This window comes from Hypomesus nipponensis, chromosome 26 (genome assembly GCF_054491055.1).
Source record: "Hypomesus nipponensis isolate SF chromosome 26, ASM5449105v1, whole genome shotgun sequence".
Classification (NCBI taxonomy): domain Eukaryota; kingdom Metazoa; phylum Chordata; class Actinopteri; order Osmeriformes; family Osmeridae; genus Hypomesus; species Hypomesus nipponensis.
Genome location: NC_140386.1, coordinates 3157873 through 3179364, shown reverse-complemented (window position 1 = coordinate 3179364; position 21492 = coordinate 3157873). Strand labels below are relative to the sequence as shown.

The 21492-nt window shown below is 42.3% G+C and overlaps 2 protein-coding genes across 11 annotated transcripts in view; both read right to left on the bottom strand.

Annotated features, from left to right (window-relative positions):
* Positions 1–21492, bottom strand: part of cdc14ab (cell division cycle 14Ab) — a 169015-nt gene that overhangs the window by 141528 nt on the left and 5995 nt on the right. For 8 of the 10 annotated variants that reach the window (XM_084692551.1, XM_084692545.1, XM_084692549.1 and 5 more), the window contains exon 1: positions 13466–14037. The exons of 1 other annotated variant lie outside the window; for it this stretch is intronic. In XM_084692551.1, coding sequence (XP_084548677.1) covers positions 13466–13562 — 97 coding nt within the window. In that variant the 5' untranslated portion in view covers positions 13563–14037. Of the gene's footprint in view, positions 1–13465; positions 14038–21244; positions 21294–21492 lie in introns of those variants that run through there. One more of the 10 variants, XM_084692552.1, reaches the window with a different exon arrangement.
* Positions 9222–10530, bottom strand: LOC146221019 (uncharacterized). Its single transcript, XM_084692271.1, has 2 exons — positions 10513–10530; positions 9222–9854 (listed from the first exon to the last, which is right to left on the bottom strand). Exons 1-2 carry the CDS (start codon positions 10528–10530, stop codon positions 9222–9224), a joined length of 651 nt encoding a protein of 216 aa, XP_084548397.1.

The following is a 21492-nucleotide window of genomic DNA, read 5'->3' as shown; positions in this document are numbered from 1 at the left end:
ATTTTTGTTTGCTTTGGTAAAAACACTTGTCTGTCTAGTGTGAATGAGTAGTATTTGTTTCCTAATAAGGCATATTTGTGACTATCCAACACAGATGTAGGATACTTCTTTATGCAAATACACACAGATAGACACAAAGGTAGCAAGCTAATCTAGACATACTTAAAATTCCCAGGCCATAGGATTACATATTGGAGTACCCAGTGCGTCAGGGACACTCTACAAATCTCTTCAATGTTTGAAGCGTTTCACATTTACACAATTAAATATATGTTGGAACATTTTTGCATGAACTATGACGCCTGGAATGTTTATGTTACCATATTGTTAATGCAAAATGAATGTTTGCTAATTTAACTGCTTGTATTTTTTTACTAGATATTAACCTGTACAGCCTGACTGTACAGCCGTGGCCAAAAGTTCCTCAGAGAGCAACTTCTCCCAACCATTCAAGAACATTTTGACAAAGATGCAAGGATTTTCATTGCCTGTTTTTTAGGCAGTGACATTTCCTATGTTTAAACAGTTGATATGTTTTCAGTATTCACTATTGTGAATGACATGAGTTTACAAGATTTGCAAATTATTGCATTCTGTTTTTATTTACATTTTACACAGCGTCCCAACTTTTGGGAATTGGGGTTGTATTACATAGCCACCTACTGGTAAGGAAGTGTATCTTAGCTTCATGTGTGTAAAAATCTATGTGACAGTGTGTAACATGTAGCCTGACGTTGTCATACTCATGATTCTAGTCAGAATATGAGTCGGAAAACTCTCCGTTGGGCTGTGACTACGGGGCGTGTTACAACCGAACTCGTTAAACAAATGCCTCTTCGCTCAATTGGATGGACCTACAACCAGAGCAACGTAATATGTTGTTTGTTGAAAACGAATTCAACCCAAGGGCTCTTTCGTGACGTTGTTGATTACGTTACTGTTGATCATCTGTCCATCATGTATAAAGCCCGCCCTGTCAATTTCATTGGTCCGTCCCGATCCTGGTTTTATGTAGTTCCCAATACGAGACCCTCCAGACCCAACTTCCCGACCAAATGTTTTTGTGGGCGCGGAGAAGTTGGGCTGGCAGCCAGGCTATGTAACATGTATTACCGCCATTCGAAAAATTGTGTATTATTTATTGTTCAAGTTCAAATTTGCTTTAATAATGAAAAAAGCCATACTTTAATGACATCAACCATAATCTTTTGCGTTTTCTTTCTATTTTTTTATAATAAAATTATTGATTCTTTCTTTGACGTTGTGTATGTGCGTGTGCATGTCTGTATTATATGTACCCTTGGTGGGTGGGATCAGGGTTACTGTTTGTATAATTGTACTGTGAAAACTCACTTTTGCAGTGGTGTCAGAATTAGGCTAACGGTGTGTGTCCACTACAGCGGAACGAGTGGCGCAGGGCTTCGGCTTCCAATTCATTGTCAATGAAACCGGGCGTTGTCACGCGTCAACGCTCGTGTAGGGCATTGTGGGAAGGTGAGCGGAGCAAGCTGGAATTTCTCAACTTTATGTAAATGAGGACCGTTAAACGCTGGCATTGGCCAATCGGATTGGTTTCTTGATTCTTGTAACATAGCAACCGTTGGTCATGGTAAACATTTTCTAGGTTTCTCAGTTTCAAGATGGAGGAGAAACTTATCGTATGTGTGTCTGCACACCCGGTCTTGTTTGATACGTCTCTGTATGATTACAGAGACGTTATCAAAAAAATGATGCCTGGTGCAGGGTTGCCGAGGCTAACGGCTTCCCTGGTGTGTTTTTTGTACTTTTAAATTCAGTCTCGTCACATTACGTTACTTTCTTCTGTGCTAGCTGCATAGACTAGCTAGCTCACCAGGGACATGATTGTCATTTAACGTTGAAATGCTGGTTGGCAGTCACTCAGTAATATAATAAACCGTACACATGTCAACGTTTATGTCTGATAAATATTTCTTTCTAGTTGAGGTTTGCAAAAAGATTTACATAAATACACCCCATTCAGACATTTTGTACTATATTTCTCATTCCATTACACCCTATATGAAGACACATATGCCCGCACACTATATCCATCCATGCTGTTTCCCTCTCTCCCAACGCAGGTCACGCCAAAGCAGAAAAGCTGCAGCAGCCGGATGAGGTTTAGATGTAGTCCAAAAATTGCCTCCCACAATCAAAATATATTAACCGCAACACTGTTTTCAAACTTTCTCAAAGATGGCTTGAAAACTTAAGATATTGACTCTCTACTTGAGTAGATCTCTTTGCAGAATCTCAGTAAATCAACAATCAAGAATAACCTTGTAGGCAACTGGGCTAGGGCACAGCCCACATTCAGCTCCTTGCGAGTATAGCCTGTGATACTAAAGTGGCCGACTCTCTGTTCCGATTAAACTACACAACATGCACACTCAGGGTGACCCAACAAGGTTTTATTAACTAACAAACAATAATATTACAAACATCTAACTGAACGAACACAACAACTGAAATCCCTCGCATGGCTGTTGTAACCGAACTATTTTCCACAAGACTTTGTTTTTTTGACATGCCGCACTGCATGCTGGGTACACAAGAGCACTGACTCTGATTATCTAGCTGTACTCCGACTGCGTGATATGTGATAAGGTCTCAAACTCTCCTGCATTAACAAGTTCTGCCCGATTAGCAAGCTATTTTTACTTATGTTTTGTTAGCGATTGAATGGTAATGCAGCTCGCTAAAAACGATGTTAGTTAGCTTGGCTAAACTGTTTTTCATAGCAAAATCAATCAACAATTTTGCCAAATCTGACTGCAGCTTTGTATACCATATGTACTGTGTTATGGTTGTTTGAGTTAAACAACTTGCTCAATGAATTGTCTGTTAAATGTCAAATTCAACTATAAATGTATAAGAGAGAGTTCCAATCAAATCTGAATTATTTTTAAATCTAGAGGTTTAAAAGGCTACCTTTGCTAAAACTGACACACACCAACTCAGAGAACTGAGTTTATACATTTAGTCTCTATTTTTTACCCTACTCTTAAGGCATGACTATGTTTAACCTAATGTCTGCACCTCTCTGTCACCAACTGTCTCTGGAGTGGGGGTTGGGGGCTTCACAGGGTGTCAACAGGTATAAACAAGTTAAATTTAAAACTTTTTAAGAGCTCTTAATACCACCTCCAAATGAAATTAAAGACCAAACTTACGATGGAAATACAAATCAAAAGTGGAAATATACAGAAATCTTTCCAAACACTGATGTCTGTTCAATATGAACAGTATGGTAAAATGACAATAATCGGTTGAGTTTAAGAACATTGACTAAATGTGTGTAAGGCAGGGGTGTCCAATCCTGGTCCTTGAGGGCCACAGTCCTGCATGTTTTAGTTGCTTCCCTGCTCCAGCACACCTGTTTCAAATGAATGGGTCGTTATCAAGCTCTGTGGAAGCCGGGTAATGACCATTCATTTGAATCAGGTGTGCAGAAGCATGGAAACATCTAAAACATGCAGGCCCTCGAGGACCAGGATTGGACACCCCTGGTGTAAAGCGAAAGGATAACACACAAATGTAATTGCTGTATTAAATTATATTTATTATTACACTATGGTGGAAATGGTCGAGCAGAAACTAGCATTTCCGTGAATCCCATGGAAACAAAGGCAAATGTGTGAGATGTACTGATGTGGAGCACAAATCATCCAAGAAGCAGTAATTCTCTTGAGTGTTTTTTATTCAGATGAATAATCATTGGATTCAGGTCAAAAGTCACTTCAACTGGTTTCATCACTTAAGACCCTCAAAGTCAGCATCTTGGCATGCTGGGACATGGAAAGGATTAAACATTTTGACTTTCATCAAGGTAAAAAATTTTGGTTTGTCCTTTTTCATCAATGTCCGCAAAAAAGCAGTCTGCAGAGCTACTGTGGGCTCACTTTCTCAGGGCATATGACGAATGAAAAAGGCTCGCCTTGAAAAATCAGATATACTGGCTATCTATAGCAGGCTCCTGTCTACACAATGCAGTCCTCCCTGACGTTTTTGGAGTAGAATTGAGTGAAATACCAAATTGTTTACCCTTTATATACGTGAAACGTATAGATATAAGATAGATGTAGGCCCTAATTTGTTTTACTAAATTGCCAATTTTGTAGCAGGGCTCAAGTTTTATTAAAAGTTTGGGGTGAGATTACCATACCAGGTTTCTTAATGTCTGGTTTTTAACTCTGTATAACTCGGGACAACTATCAATTCCGCAGAAATCTGTGCTTCTCAGCTTGAGAAATGGTTGAAATGTGTGAGCTTCACAGAAAATGCGTGAGATTGGAGAAGACCTGGGCCCTCATGTTTCTTAATGTTTGGTTTTTAAATCTGTATAACTCGAGACAACTATCAATTACGCAGAAATCTGCGCTTTCAGCTTGAGAAATGATTGAAATGTGTGAGCCTCACAGAAAATGTGTGAGATTTGAGAAGACCTGGGCCCTCATGTATAAAGGATTACGCAGCTTTCATACCAGAAGATAGCGTACGGCCAAAACTTGAAAAGTACCTACGCACAGAAATATTCACATGTATAAAACCGGTCGTACTCCAGGTCCTGCGCACCTTTCCTTTATAAATCACAATCAACGTGACATTGACCGCACGTGAACGAGCCACTGACCCCGCCTTGCCTCCTCCCATAAATTTATATGCAGATGGTCTATAAATGTGCTCCTGAGGTAATTTCTTTGTCTGAATAACCATATTTCTTCAAATAACCGCCGCCCTCGAATAAACGCTGCATCAAAAATGAACATTAAACGCCGCAGCATTTATTCGAAGAAATACGATGACTGTGAGATCGAGGTTCTGACAAGAGGTGGAGGCGAGAAAATGTGTCCTGTTTGGCGGCCTGTCATCAGGTATTAGCAACAAAAGAAAGTCGGCGGAGTTGAAAACTGTCACTACTTGCACCCTTTCTTGTTTTTAACATGTGGCTCTTTGACATTTAGCTAAATGTAAAGTGCATTACAAATAAAATCCTTATTATTATTTTATTATATATTTAAATTGTTGTATTCTTAGATTGTTTAGTTCTTAGAAATAGTTAAACTTTTGTACTTTCACTTAATTTAAGATTTGTATATGTTTAGTGTTTTGCACCTCCCTGCCACAGTAAATTCCGTGTTTGTATTACATAGGCTACATGGCGAATAAACCAAATTCTGTTTCTAATTGTTATAGTGCCATAAATGCTGTGGGTTCAGAGAACCGGACCATGGCAGAAATTAAGAAGAAATGGTCCAATGTAAAACTTTAAATGAAGAAGCGAGTGGTGGCGCATCGTAACAGCATGGCAGGTTTGAGTGACATGCATTTCCTGAGTGATTTTGTCTTTGTGATTTCGTTTGACACCCTCAAGTTTAACAGAAGTTATTAAGTGGTAGCGGATTAAACAGAAGGCTATATAGCATTTCCCGTGTAGGGTTTTGGCATTTAGATGTGATCATCCACATTAATGATCAAACTTTTATTTTGATGTTTTTTGAATCGTCAACGTCATAAACGTAGTAGTGGAAACTTTATTTTGTAATGTTTGGTGAGTTTTGGCACTTCTCAGTTAAAATTTGCCATGTTACAGAGCCAGACAAGACTTTGCGGACGGTCCGCACACTCACGTCTGCTCAAAACTTTCCATGGCGGCCTGCACATTCTCACGTCAAGTAAATCTTTATACATCACAAAGTGTGCATGAAAACCACGTTCGCAAACTTTTTGTGCGTACGCAACGTTTATACATGAGGCCCCTGGGGCCGTTCTTCGTAAGTTGCTAACTCAGTTAGCTGGATTTGATTGACAATCTGTTATGATCTTGGATTGTTAGGTTCTATTTAGTGGAGTTCCGCCCCATAGGGGAGCTCTGCTCCTATTGGTTTACCCGCTGCCTAGTACAGCTAATGACTGAAGATCAAAATGTATCCGCACCTGTCACTCACACAGGTGCCCTTACACAAGGGGGTGAAAGCTGTCACTTATTTTGACGAAGATTGAAAGAAGCTTCAAAATAAATATGAGCTTTTCCATACCGCCTCTGCTGCACAAAGCTTTTTTGAGAGCTCAGTGCAGGTGCCGCCATCTGGAAGCCGAGGGGACCGCCACAAATTTTGCTTCGTGTGTATGGGACCTTGGCACGCCAGAGACAGTCTGGTGAAATCCCTGTCATGTCACAAGTTCTTCCAAGTAGAAGAGCCCCTCGAGGACGTGGTCTCGGCCCTGCTCTCCGATGAGGAGAGTTCAGGGTCAGAGGACCTGTGCGTACTCTAAGTGGCTACCGAGGTGCTACCTCTAGGGCGGGACCCTCCTGTAGAGGAGTTCCTGCAGGGTATTTTGGGCTCGACCCCCTTCTCTGAGGGAGCAGGAGGCGTGTCGAGCTCGGCCTCGGAGGGAGACGAGGGAGCGTCTCCCACCCCTCCCGTCTCCTCTCCTCTATCCATGAGAGCCGACTTCCCCATCTTGATTGCCCATAAGGCAAGCATAATGGGTGTTCCCATGCCAGTCTCTCCTCCCATGGAGGAGGACGATCCATGGGATGTCAGCCCCTACGCTAAGAGGTCCAGACTGTCTCGCCCTGCCTGCCCCGCTATGCTAAAACTGTCCACTTAAGTGGAGGGCTCGTGGGATGCGCCCTTGGCAGCAAACGCTCCGATGAAGGCGCCGGTTCCTTTTTCCCGGGTGGACGGAATGCTGGAAGCGGTTAAGACCGCCCCCCCCGCTCTGGAACCATCGCTGGTGGCGTATTTGGTGCCAGGGGCGAGCGCTTGGTCCACCGACAGAAAGGCGACCCTGCCAAGCCCGCAAGATAGACTTACGGGCTCACTGGCTGATAAAGTTGACATGTGGGCAGCGGCAGCGGCAGCTGCTTTGAGCAATGCTGCTCTGCTCATGTCAGCGGTTTCCAGGATGTCCACAGGGAGGTCTGAAGGGCTGTCTGTTGATGAGGCATCCTGAATTGCCAGGATGACGTCAGCAGCGCTGTTCCTCACATAGGGTGCGGCGATTTGCGCGGGGCGCTTGATGGCGAGCAGCGTGGTGGTGCACCGCAACCTCTGGCTGTCCTTGACAACTATGAAGGATGCAGACAAAACCGCCCATGTCCAGGGACGGCCTCTTCGGTCCGGCAGTAGCCTCGGCTTCCGAGTGCTTCTCCCGGCTGGAGGTGGAGAGGAAGCATCTGTCGGGTCACATGCCTTAAAAGAGAAAATCTCTCGCCACTGCCTCTTCCCTAGCCTCAAGGGGGACATCTCAGGGCAGGAAACGGCGCGCTTGTTGTCCGGCGGCGGCGACCAGAGTGATGACAGCATCTCAGGCGCCCCTTCCTCCCTCGACACCTGTGCCACACGCCACAGCTCCAGGGGAGAGGACAGGTTTTGCCCGGCCGTCTGCCCCGGCCTGGCGTGGTGGTCAGAACAGGAAGGCATGACTGGCGGCGGGGATGGAGGCTTCGATCCCCCCAACTGTTGTTTCTGAATCCTTAATGATTTGTAAAGAGAGGCTTGGACCTCCACAATACTTGATCACAGAAAGACAAGTATTCCAGTCAATGCCTCTTGTGATCCCGTCCGGTACAGAGTTGAGCACTCTTACTGATTTTGGACCGTCTGCTGGATTGGTTTCGGTGCGTGAGTTTTACACAACTAGCGACACCGGACCATCGTGCACCATGCGCGTAGCGGCGTCTGGCACAGCTAGCAAGCGTGTTGATCTGCTATGGCGGATCGAGGGCTGGCTTACCACTCTCAAAACAGAGACTTTCTCACTGGCTCTGCAAAGCTATTGGTCTTGCGTACGAGTCTATGAGATTTCCCGTGCCACCTGGCATTCGGGCTCATTCCACCCGTGGAGTTGCGGCATCAGCCGCCATTCTCAGGGGTGTAGGAGTGGAGGAGATTTGTGAAGCAGCGTCTTGGTCGTCGCCTTCACCTTTTGTGCAATATTATCTGTTGGACGTTTCCTCCTCATCTTTTGCGCATTCTGTCTTCAGCATGGCTATTGGATCAGGTGTAGCGAGATGAAAACTCGCCAGGTTCTTGTGGGCCCTAGATGCGAGTTGTTCATTGGTTATATCGCCAAGTGTGGGACAGGCAGACATTCACAGTTGAGATGTCTGTACTGTGTGTTCTGTAGCCCCTCCAGCTTCGCTGTTGTGCAGGCGAGGGACACAAACATGAGTTTTTAAGTAAACTTCCCGTTTTCTTAACCTGGACGGCTTTCTGTGTTACAGTAGCAATGGCGCTTTGCAGAGCTCCCCTATGGGGCGGAGCTCCACAAAATAGAACGATAGTTAATGGAGGTTACTCCAGTTCCATGAGTGGAGCGGAGCCCTATGGGGATGCAGGCCCAGCTCGACTTATTCAACCCAGCTGTATTTGATACTTTTGGAAGGATGAGTGACAGCTGTCACCCCCTTATATAGGGCACCCGTGTGAGTGACAGGTGCAGATACATTTTGATCTTCAGTCATTAGCTACTAGGCAGCGGGTAAACCAGTGGAGCATAGCTCCCCTATGAGGCTCCGCTCCACTCATAGAACTGGAGTTACCTCCATTAACTATCATTCTTTGAATCTCATCCTGGACTTGTTTTCATAGCAACAGGTCCGTTAGCTTAAACCTGTTCGGGAGCGTGCTTATTTTATGTAAACAAGATTTGATTGGGACTTTATAAGCAGAGGTAATACAGGAAGTCTGTCACAGCCATGTCTTGCCCGTTTTTATGACAACAACCTGTTACGGAAGGTGGAAGGATAATTAGCAGAAATTAACATGAACCCGAATTAATCTTGTGTTGCATGATAGACAAGATTCTTTAGCACAGCGCGATACTAACCTTTTTGAGATGTATCGGTTGTCAGTTTGGTGTCATTTTCAACATTTCAACATTTGTTGCAACCACATAAAATTATATAACACTAAAGATGATAAACAAAGTAATTATGAAAATACAAAAACCTATTGGCCTAGCCTACTGTAATAAACGATAAAACATCCAATGTGGTCACTACTATAAATTCATTTATCTACTACTTTTTGCCAGCCCTCTCCTGGATTTTGCAGACTTTGAAGTGGTCCCTGGCGTTCTGATTAAATCTTCAAATTCAAAGTAACATTCGAGCAAGCTCTTGCTCTGTTACAGAAAAAAACAGGGTGCTCTTTTTGGCCATGATGAGCAGCCAATTAGCAGCCATATTCTCATTGTCTTTCAAATCTACAGTAGAACTTGTTCAGGTCGTTGGCCAGGCGGGAGTCGTTAGTGGAGTGGGGGGCTCTGGGCTTGTAGTTGGTGATCTGCCAGAGCCCTCTCCAGACAGAAGCAGAGTTGTTAGCAGAGAACTGGTGCTTCGATCTCTCTGAGTACAGTCGTTTAGAGTCTCTCACCACCTTGCTAAACCTGTTCTTTGACTCCTTGAATCGGTCTCTATCCCCACTCCTAAATGCTTCCTCCTTCTCTGACCTCAACCTTCTGAGCTCTGCTGAGAACCAGGGCTTGTCGTTGTTGAAGTTCACCCTGGTGCCTGTTGGAATACAGCAGACCTCACAGAAGTTGATGTATGATGTCACAGCCTTTGTGAGTTCATCCGGACTATTGGGAGCAGTCATGAACATATCCCAGTCAGTACAGTCCAAGCATGCCCGCAGATCCTCCATAGCCTCACTGGTCCACTGTTTTGATCTGGGTCTACTGAGTGTAGTGTAGCAGTGATCCAGAGTGTTCTCTTCTCTGGTTGGGCATTTGATGAATTGTCTGTATTTGGGGAGTTTGTGGCTGAGATTACCTTTGTTAAAGTTGCCGAGTACGATTACAAGGGAATCCAGGTTTGCTCGCTCCACACTCAGAACATTTACATTTAGTCATTTAGCAGACGCTCTTATACAGAGCAACTTACAGTAAGTACAGGGACATTACCCCTGAGGCAAGTAGGGTGAAGTGTCTTGCCCAAGGACACAACGTCATTTGGCACAATCCTGCAACCTTCTGATTAATAGGCCAATTCCCTATCCGCTCATCATCTGACTCCCATCTGGTCACCGAGCATGCGTTGGGCCTCTTTAACCTGTGGACCCAGTGCCATGTAAACTCCGACCAAAACGAGGGGCGCAAATTCTCGTGGCGAGTAAAAGGTTTACAGTTCATAAAAAATGATTCCAGATACAGCGAACAATGTTGCAGAATCACTGTCACATCTACACACCAGCCACTGTTGATGTAGAAACAAATACCACTGCCTTTGGTTTTGCCTGAGAGTGCAGTGTCCCGGTCAGCTCTCACGCCTGCCAGATGTAATGCGGTGTCTGGGATCCAATCGCACAGCCATGTCTCCATGAAGCACAAAACCGAAGATGAAAGTAGCTGAATAGCTTCACCATCAGTAGCTGACGTAAGTCCATTTTATTGCACAGTGAATGTACTTTGGAGAGGAAAAAACTTGGAAGCACTGTTCGAATTCCACGTCTGCGTAGCCGAACTAGCGCTCCCGCTCACCTTCCTCTTCTTCGGCATTTCACTGCATGGGCAAAGCCTCCTACTGGCTAGAATTCCCGCTAAATCTGCCGCTGGAAGCAGAAAAGTGGGAAAAAAATCTACAGGAGTTGTAGTCCTGATGTTAAGAAGTGCTACTCTTGTTAGAGAATCCCGGAAATCTTGGCAGAACACTGAATTAACATACAAAACAAGACAAAACAGAGCACACCTAGCAACCGAGGCAGCCATAATCGGCGCCATCTTGAATGTGGAAGAATGTGGATTTTTACATAAAGTGTAGGCTGTGTCATTGAAGACAGCAATGCACCACACAAGCTTGAGTTTAAATACATTATCAAATGTAATATTACTTACTGTACATGCAAGTTTTGAATTGCCTAAATATATGATGCTGCTAGTACACTAGCACGTTGTATCTATGCATTGTTGCTCACATGTGTGGACGTTGTGACGTAGGCTAGCACTGAGTTCCTTTGTGCAACAAAAAGGCACTTTTTGCCACAAAAACTAAACACCTAAACCGTGTAACGGAACGTAAATCCCAATAGAAGCAACACAATCGTGACATTTGACACCGACGTTGTCTATGTAGTCCAAATATTGAGGGAGAGAGATAGATAGATAGATAGATAGATAGATAGATAGATATACATACATACACATACATACATGAGAGAACAAAGGTTGTGCCCTTGCCGAAGGCAAAGCACACCCAACTAGCTGATGCTAGCTAGTTAATTAGTCGTGTTACCTGCCTCAGTCGGTAGCATGCCAATAGTACTGTTCAAAGTTTATTTTACCAGTGATAAACAAGCGAACTCTCTTAACTTGTTGCATCCCGAGGGTTACTTTCTCCGCTGCGTACAACCTGAGGGATTCCTGCATTTTCCGTTTTTGACGAGACATAAAAAAAACTGCTCAGACGGCAGCAACGGTATAACGGAAAATTAGAGAAGTATACCTTGAAACCAGTAACCGGCCCATGCCTACAACCAAGGTATGCAGAATACCATCTCTGAACACACAACACGTAAAACCTTGAAGCAGATTGGCTATAGCAGCAGAAGACCACACCAGGTGCCACTCCTGTCAGCTAAGAACAGGAAACTGAGGCTACAATTTGCACAGGCTCACCAAAATTGGACAATAGAAGATTGAAAAAACGTTGCCTGATCTCGATTTCAGTGGCGACATTCAGATGGTAGGGTCAGAATTTGACGTAAACAATATGAAAGCTTGGATCCATCCTGCCTTGTATCAACAGTTCGGGCTGGTGGTAGTGGTATAATGGTGTGGGGGATATTTTCTTGGCATACCTTGGGCCCCTTAAAACCAATTTAGCATTGTTTAAACGCAATAGCCTACCTGGGTATTGTTGCTGACCATGTCCATCCCTTTATGACCACAGTGTACTCATCCTCTGATGGCTACTTCCAGCAGGATAATGCAATATGTCACAAAGCTCTAATCATCTCAAACTGGTTTCTTGAACATGGCAATGAGTTCACTGTACACTAATGGCCTCCAGTCATCCGATCTTAATCCAATAGAGCACCTTTGGGATGTGGTGGAACGGGAGATTCACATCACGGATGTGCAGCCAACAAATCTGCAGCAACTGCATGATATTATCATGTCAATATGGACCAAAATCTGGAATGTTTCCAACACCTTGTTGAAAGTATGCCACAAAGAATTAAGGCAGTTCTGAAGGCAAATGCTCCAAGGCTCCAACCCGGTACTAGAGAGGTGTACCTAATAAAGTGGCAAGTCAGTGTACGTCACAGTGACGTGGCATTGGTGCCATCTCAAGTCGGACAAAAACTCTAACCGGCATGCGCTGCTTCAAGTCAGCCGCCTATTGGCGCCACCGACGCTGTATTTGATAGTAGCTCACACAAGCATCCTCAGGCCTACTTTACTTACGTAGCCTATTAGATGTTACATGTTGTCGTAAATTCTCATCTGAGATTCAAGCAAGCAGACTTTAATTTTGGAAAACCAGATGCTGATTGAGGCAAACCAGGCGTTAATTTCGTGTGGTTAGCTGACACATCTCAAAAAGCACGCGTTTATTTAGACACACGGGGGCGTCTTAATACTTGCCCCGTAGGCCTTCCATAGCCTACTCAATTCACCCCCAGAGATGCTGAGCGTCCGTGGGCGGGACGTAATCGCAGCATTTATCCAATGACGTATCATTTCGAAGCACTGAAAAAAACTGTTCAAAGCAGCCCCATTGAAGTCCATGGACGCCAGGCTTCAAAGGGATATGCACTCTGACGCTAGAGAATGTATGAGAAGGAAATCGATTCTCCGAGATGAACGTGTTCTAACGCATTTAAAATTTTAACACAATAGTAAATATTTGACCATAAATTTTTCTTCATTTTAGGGGAAGCCAAGCTTCCTTCGAAATCTTAAAGAAATCGCCACTGTTTCTACTACGTGTCTACGCACATACCGAAACTCTACTCCAATCATACCCGATTATCCGGTTTAGGCGATTTTAAAAAGCTCATTGTTTCAAAAATGTTAACCTTCCCAGCAACAGACTATTTAGGATTGTTTGTGATAGGCTACTCTTGAAGAGTCCTCTTGAATGACTACCCCTAAGTTTTCACCGATTTAGGAGCTGGTTTTACCGCAAAAAATGCTTTGAGAAATACTCTTACAGTAACAACAAAAAATAGGCTACAAACAAGAAGTCCTACAATTAGGACTGACACGCCCATTATTTTGTTAAGTTTCTCCTAAATCGGCAATTTAGGCTCTACTAACTAAGATATTGTGTGAAATCCCTTCAAATTAGAATACATGTGGGCCGATTAGCAGACGCTTTTATCCAAAGCCAATTAAGTACAAACCTTAAAAAGTAGAATGATGATTACTACAATTAATCAACTGTTCATATTGCAAACTTTAGCTAGATTGCTGAACGTAATGCACCTACCTTTAATAAACTCGGAAGCTCCCATTACGTCGACATCGTCAGTCATTTTAAACAAAGTTGATAGGATGGCAGAATGTTTAAGGCTTTCGAGAGTCATTCCTAAAGTCAAATTAAGTTTCAGAGCATGTCTTGGCCGAACAAAACTTTCTTTGACTTTACCTAGCGTAGGCTACCTACTCACTAACAATTATAACCGTAAGAACGGAAGATAGTGATAGTTTTGGTTTTTGTTAAGTTAGTCTTAGGACTCTTCTAATTATGTCTGCTAATCTGTCTGGTTGTGGCGAACTAGAGAGAACTTAGAACTGGCTATCTGCTACTTCCTCCCAGTAGCCTTTTCCCCAAAAGAATGTGAGACGTCATAGCCAAACCTTCACATTCGAAATTCGGGTATAAGTAGGCCTAACTATTCTAGCACCATTATATAACTTTGTTTTTCTCTTTGGTTCATTTCACGGGGTGTTTTGTTGATTGCTGTAGCTGGTCTAAATACATTTTCGCTGTTGATATGTTTATCCGTTTTAGCTGCCCTTCTCACTACAGGTACCAAATCACAGCTCCCATCCATGTACTCATATCCCCTCCTTTTTGAAAGCATGTGACAACCAGGAGGCAACATCATTACAGAGCAAGCACACAGGCTGAGACATTGTCATATGCTCACAACAGCCACCAGAGGTCGCTTAGTAATTCAGGTATAGCCACTTGATAAAAGGACTTGCATTTTGTTAGCTTTTAAAACATTTACTTGTTAGAGTTGACGGCAATAAATAATACATTACAGTTCCTTGCAAAAGTATTGACCCCCCCCCCATGGCATTTTTCCTATTGTGTTGTCTTACAACCTGGAATTAAAATTGATTTTTATTTGAATTTCATGTAATGGACATACTCAAAATAGTTCAAATTGGTGACGTGAAATGAAAAAAATAACTTGTTTCATAAAATTCTAAAAAATAAATAACGTAAAAGTGGTGCGTGCAGATGTATTCACCCCCTTTGCTATTAAGCCTCTAAATAAGATCTGGTGCAACCAATTACCTTCAGAAGTCACATTATTAGTTAAATTAAGTCCACCTGTGTGCAATCTAAGTGTCACATGATCTCAGTATATATACACCTGTTCTGAAAGGCCCCAGAGTCTGTAACACCACTAAGCAAGGTGCGCCACAAAGCAAGGGGCACCATGAAGACCAAGGAGATGTCCAAACAGGTTAGGGACAAAGTTGTGGAGAAGTACAGATCAGGGTTGGATTATAAAAAAATATCCAAAACTTTGAACATCCCACGGAGCACCATTAAAGCCATTATTAAAAAATGGAAATAATATGGCACCACAACAAACCTGGCAAGAGAGGGCTTGTTACGGCTCCCACTCCTGCCTGTAGGGTGTGTGTGTTTTGTTTGTGTCCTGTCTGTAGGTGTTCCTGTGACGGTGCTGATGATGACGTCGGAGTGCGCGCCCCCACGTCAAGATCCGGACCTGTGGCGGCTGTGTCTAATCGGGCCTAATTAGACACCGTCGTCACCGTTAAAGCATGTTTTGGTTGGCGTATGGGGGAAAGGGGCGAGTCGCGCTGAGCGGCTGTTTATTTGTCCAGATGTGTAAGAGGAGAAGGGAGTTAGTGTAGAGACCCATGGGTATACTCCTCAACACGTAGATAACCGATGTTATGCACAGTAGTTTAGGAGCGGTTCCACCTGCAGCTTTTGTAACTTAGAGTTTAGTGTAGTTAGGTTAGGAAATACTAGGTTAGTTAGTGGTTTTTCAACAGGGCCGTTTCGGTCCTTAGCGTAGTGCACTTTGTTTGTCTCATCGGGAATCGCTCATAGTCCCTTCTCCGTGACTTTATGTACTGGTACGTCCCTTGTCTATTGATCCTTGTTATTTGTTCACTTGTTGCGGCTTGCCGATACCTTTTTGCAGCTGTATTAATAAATGTACATAATCCGTATGACCCCGCTGCATCCTTTGTGCCCGGCTACACCGTTGACACCCTCCGCTGGTCCAGTACTGTCAGTCAAACATTGTTACCTTTAACATCGTACGTAACAGGGCTGCCCACCAAAACTCACGGACCAAGCAAGGAGGGCATTAATCAGAGAGGCAACAAAGAGACCAAAGTTAACCCTGAAGGAGCTGCAAAGCTCCACTGCGGAGATTGGAGTATTTTTCCATAGGACCACTTTAAGCCGTACACTCCACAGAGCTGGGCTTTACAGAAGAGTGGCCAGAAAAAAGCCATTGCTTAAAGAAAAAAATAAGCAAACACGTTTGGAGTTTGCCGAAAGGCATGTGGGAGACTCCCCAAACATATGAAAGAAGGTACTCTGGTCAGATGAGACTAAAATTGAGCTTTTGGCAATTAAGGAAAACGCTATGTCTGGCGCAAAACCCAAGACCGCTCATCACCCCGAGAACACCATCCCCACAGTGAAGCGTGGTGGTGGCAGCGTCATGCTGTGGCGCTAAATACAGGGAAATTCTTCAGGGAAACCTGTTTCAGTCTTCCAGAGATTTGAGACTGGCTAGATGTGCCAAGTTTAAAGATACATACCCCAAGAGACTTGCAGCTGTAATTGCTGCAAAAGGTGGCTCTACAAAGTATTGACTTTGGGGGGTCAATAGTTATGCACGCTCAAGTTTTCAGTTTTTTTGCCTTATTTCTTGTTTGTTTCACAATAAAAAATATTTTGCATCTTCAAAGTGGTAAGCATGTTGTGTCAATTAAATGATACAACCCCCCCCAAATCAATTTTAATTCCAGGTTAAAAGGCAACAAGAAAAATACTAAGGGCGGTCAATACTTTAGCAAGGCACTATATATGAACAAATATACAGTTTGGATTGGCAGGAGGTCAAATGTGTAGGCCTATACAATATTCACAATTTTAGTTTTCATCTTACTCACCTATTCGTCAGATGTGGGACTAAACATTGTCAAGAGGTTAAATTATCTGGTGATAGAATATTTTGGTTTATTTATGGTCCGACAATTGATATGACTGCTTATATACATGTCAGATATTTGTGTACGTGTTTCAGACTTGTAAGAGGTTGACAATTATCTGAAAATACTTGTTTAAGTGACGCTTAGTCACGCTTATGTATATGGCAACATGATACCTTGTTCTACAATATGTCGATGATGAAATCACTGACAGAGACTTTAAGTCCGACTTGCCATAGACACTTCAATTTACCTGTTGCATAAAGCTTTAAGATCAGTGACTAACGTAAGACTGACTTAGATAGCCTGTTGCGCTTTGCATTACGGGTAAAATAAGACACTGCGAAAAAAGAAAAGATGGCGGACAAAACAGCGAACGGCGAAATATTGATAAATTTAAACCTGATGAAAACCTATACAGTATCTGTTGTAGGAATACAATATTGAAAAAGTTGTCTTATTAACAAATAGTGTATGCTTTTTAAGCTTCTTAATTTAACCCAAACGCAACTTCCATTTATCAACAACTCCAACGCATATGGCTGGCGCTAGCGTAGATAAAGTGAGTTATGTTGTTATCTACTCACTCGTTTATTACATTTTATTCTGCGGAAAAGCAGAACCCAGTCAACATTTTCTGCAGTTACAAATAACACTCTTAATTCCTTTCGTAATAAATTATGTTTAAATTATGACGTAGCCTACCAACAGATCGTTGGCATTGCAACTCAGCCCTTACCGCAAAGTTTAGCCAGGGGGAGAGGTGGCTAACATTTTTACCTCAAATTAAGTCAGTCTTACTATTTATGCAACAGACAGGCTTACTTAGACCAGTCATACCTGACAATTTAAGACAGTCTAAGGCTAAGACTAGTCTTAAACTAAGTTTATGCAACTGGCCCCTGTACTCTTGATAGTGGTACGTGACAGCGCTGCCACTGTCACGGAACATCTTACCAGTGTCTCGTGCAGATACACTGTCTTGCAGCAGTGTCAGGGACTGTTGATAGTGGCATGTGACAGTGCTGCCACTGTCTCCGAACATCTACCCTGTGTCTCGCAACAGTGGCAGTTGCATTGGGTGTCTTACAGAATTTTTGTTGCCTGTCGCGTAACTGCCCCGCAGCAGTTTTAGAAAGGGAGAACAGACTTTTATTTTCTAAATAGAAGTTTAACTGTTTGGAGAATGGGGAGATTGCAGACCTGAAGCACTGACAGTTACAGTGCGTTCACACTGCAGCGTTTTTTAACGCTCTGCACCGCTGGCCTTCCCACAGTGCACCACGCTTGGGGGCGTGTTAGAAAAGTTAATACAGAGTTGTAGTTCTCTAAGGTCACTGTTGTAGTTTATGTAAAACGGTGTCATGGACAAGTGTGCAGACTTGGGTTCATGTACTTACAATATCGATCATTATTGATATAAATATAGGTTCTCCTGTCTCGATCACAATACAGCTTTTACACGGCATGATGCAAGGAATCAGATACGCTGACTAGATGTTGTATGATCTTGTCAATTAGGCTATAGTACAGCACTTCATACATTTTTCCAGAAACATTCGCTAGATTATGGCCACTACACATTTACTGTTTGGCAAGCGAGTGACTGCCAACCAGCATTTCAACGTTGAATGTCAATCGTGTGCGGGGTGAACTAGACTAGCTAGACTACTGTAGTATGCAGCTAATGTAGCCGGTGTGTTGTGAAACTCACTCCTCAAGTATGTAACAGGCCACCCGCGTCGGCAAATCGCTAGCTTTTCGTTGGCGTAGTTGGTAGTGATGGCGCAGTAGTTGGTAGTGATGGCGCATGGGAAGTCAGAGGTGGTGAATTCGACTCCAGGTGGGAGCGGACAGTTGCCTGTATACCTCTGACGGAACTTGCAAGACCACGTCTGTTACACTAGCACAGACGAAAGTTAGAGCTACGTAGGTTACTAATATGACGAAACTGAATTTAACACACCAGGGACACCGACAACCTCGGCAACCCTGCGCTAGTTAAATATTTTTTGTTAACGTCTCTTTAATCGTACAGAGGCGTGTAAAACAAGACTGGGTGTGGAAACACATACGATAAGTTTCTCCTACATCTTGAAACCTAGAAAATGTTTACCATGACCAACGGTTGCTACGTTACAAGAAACAAGAAACTAATCCAATTGGCCAACGCTAGCGTTTTCACGCTCCTCATTAAATAAATTTGAGAAAATCCAACTTGCAACGCTCCGCTCGCCTTCCCACAATGCCCTACGTGTGCGTCAACGCTCCGCTCGCCTTCCCACAATGCCCTACACGAGTGTCAACACCTGGTTTCATTGAAAATGAATTGGAAGCCGACGCCCCGCTCTGCCCGCTCCGCTGCAGTGTGAATGCACCGTTATACGCCCCTGACCAAGGCCGGATTAACCATCAGGGCAACTGGGCACTTGCCCAGGGGCACATGACATCTAAGGGGCCCTGGACAATATCAACTAAAATGTTATATCACGTTATCAACACAGTTGTAACTTTCCTTAATGTGAGTACTTTATTGCAACTTGTTCGATCAAAATATTAAGTTAAATCACGTCAAAAACTGTACTTAGGGCACCAACTGCTGAGGGGGCACCAAAAAATAGCCAACTGAAAAATCATCATAGTTATAATATTTATAATGCCGGTATTATTTCAGAATAGAAATATTAGGCATGTATATTACAAAATAGGCAGAACAAGAGATATAGCCTATTTAAATGCAAAAACAAATACACACTCAACTTCCCAAGCTCACTGTGGGTGCCCTATCTCAGTGGCCTGACGAACTTTGACAGTAGGCAAGGTCAACTTTTCTAAAATGGGCTTAAAAAGATAACAGGAGTCAGGGGAAGAAAAAAAGAAAGAAAGAGACTGCGAGATGGTGCCCGTGCATCACTTTCAGGGCACAGAAAATTGTTAATCTGGCCCTGCCCCTAACAGTTTTACGGCTGTTCCTGATGCGTCCTAATGGGGGAGTCTGTACAATTACCGGTATGAGCCAGCATAGCAGATAGAGTAGAGTTTATGAGAGACACGAATGATGTATCCTACAGTTAAGTATGTTAAATAATCTGCTACAGTTATTGTTCTTTGTAGGGTTATTTAGAGAAGTGATTAGCTATGGGTTGATATCAATTCATTTCAATATGTCAATAGATAAGTATTGCAGGAACTCATTGTCATCCGGCAGGGGAAGGTGCATTTGATTACACTGTATGTCGGATGGGTTAATATAACTCAATTGCATTGTCTCTGGTGTAAATGAAAATCTACGGTGAAAATAACTAGGCTACAGTAGCAGATCATCTCATTGCATTATCCGTCTGATCCAACTATGTGTATTATGTTTCAAATCACAAAAACACTCAATCATCTCCTCTAGGCGATGAAGACAAACAGCAAATATCTATAGATGTTGAATTCATAGTGCAGCAGATCATGACACTGTCTTATATCAATGTAACGTTTATATTTAAATTCATAAATCACTCAATTAGTCCACGTTTATGAATGAAAAAACACTAGACTAATACCCTAAAATATACGATTTATTTGCGTTGTTCATTTTAATTTCCCCCCATTAATAACTATATAAAGGTTAGTAACATTTTAGAAGAGTGGGACATTGTAGCTATCTGACAAGGGTATTAAGTTGGTCTAAATTAGGTAAAAGGCCATTGCTGATATACAATTTAACAAAGTTAATTTCTTAAATTGCGGAGACAAACTGCAATGAAAGATGCAAACAGAAGCCTATTTTTAGGCTTTGTTTAGGCTACTTGGCAAAGTTTGCTGCCTATAAATTTAACTCTTGATGTCATTGGTAATAGTGTGCATATTATAGAAGTAAAAAAATATAAAGCCAAAACATTATTTCCCCATATATACTCCTCCCCCTATAGGACGCATCAGGAACAGCAGGGTCGTAAAACTGTCAAGGCACGGCAGTAAAACTGTCAGAACCGTATAAGTGTTGGTGCTCCTGGTCTGCAGCCTCCAAATATGACTGTTTACGCTAACAGACTGCAAACCATAATTTTAACATGTAACTACAAGCTTCCCGTACGAAGTAGTCATGACATAATACATATCACAGTAAACACAGGTACAATTGCAAAAACAATGCTTTCGTTAACTAAACTAGAGAGGGTCATTTTCCGGGGAAATTGTGAGGTGTGCTTGCGTCGGTTGCACATGGGTCTGTTTTTTTACCTACATTTTACAACTGATATTTGGGTAGTTGACAAATACAAATTTTGGATGACAAAAATCACGTATTCATGAAGTGTGAAATTGGATATTTGAGAAATATAAGGGGTCACTAAGGTTGTACATTTTTTTTTTTTTTTTTTTCACTGATATGCACCATAAATGTGTCCTTTGGTGTGACAAAAAAAGAAATCAGAAAAAAAGTAATAAATAATATACAAATAGCATGAGAGATGTAATGTTGTTTTCATATAGTGGTATTCAAGTCAAACTTTTCTGTCATCCTTACAAAACTGTAAGAAAAATTATACCAATTTCAAGTTGAATTATAGTTAGAGTTGAATTATATATTTTATTTTTTTGCTTAAAAGGATTTTGAATAATAAAGAATATTTAATTTTAATTAACAATACAAATGTACAGCATCATTTATAATTTCAATTAACAATACGAATGAACAGTATCATGTATACCTCTTTTTTAGAAGAAGAAAAAAAAAACTTTTCACCAACAAAATGAATTTTTATTCATCAAAAAAATAATTAGATTTTATAAATGTGTCTATTTGGGATATACAAAAATATAAAGTAGTTAATCAAACCTTATGACATGCTTGAAAATGACACTGTCCTCTTGTGTGACGTCTTGACCTGCGGTGTGACAGACAAAAAGATGGACTTTTGGTGGTCACATCAAAGGACGTTTCAGCTTTTGTGTCAGTTAACTGACTTTTCTGGATGTACAAAAAAATTCCTCAAGGACTACACAGGGAAGGTATATGTGATAACGTGTGCTATCCTTCTATCTTTTCTGTGGGATTTATTTTATGTTTTAATCAAGTCAGTCAAC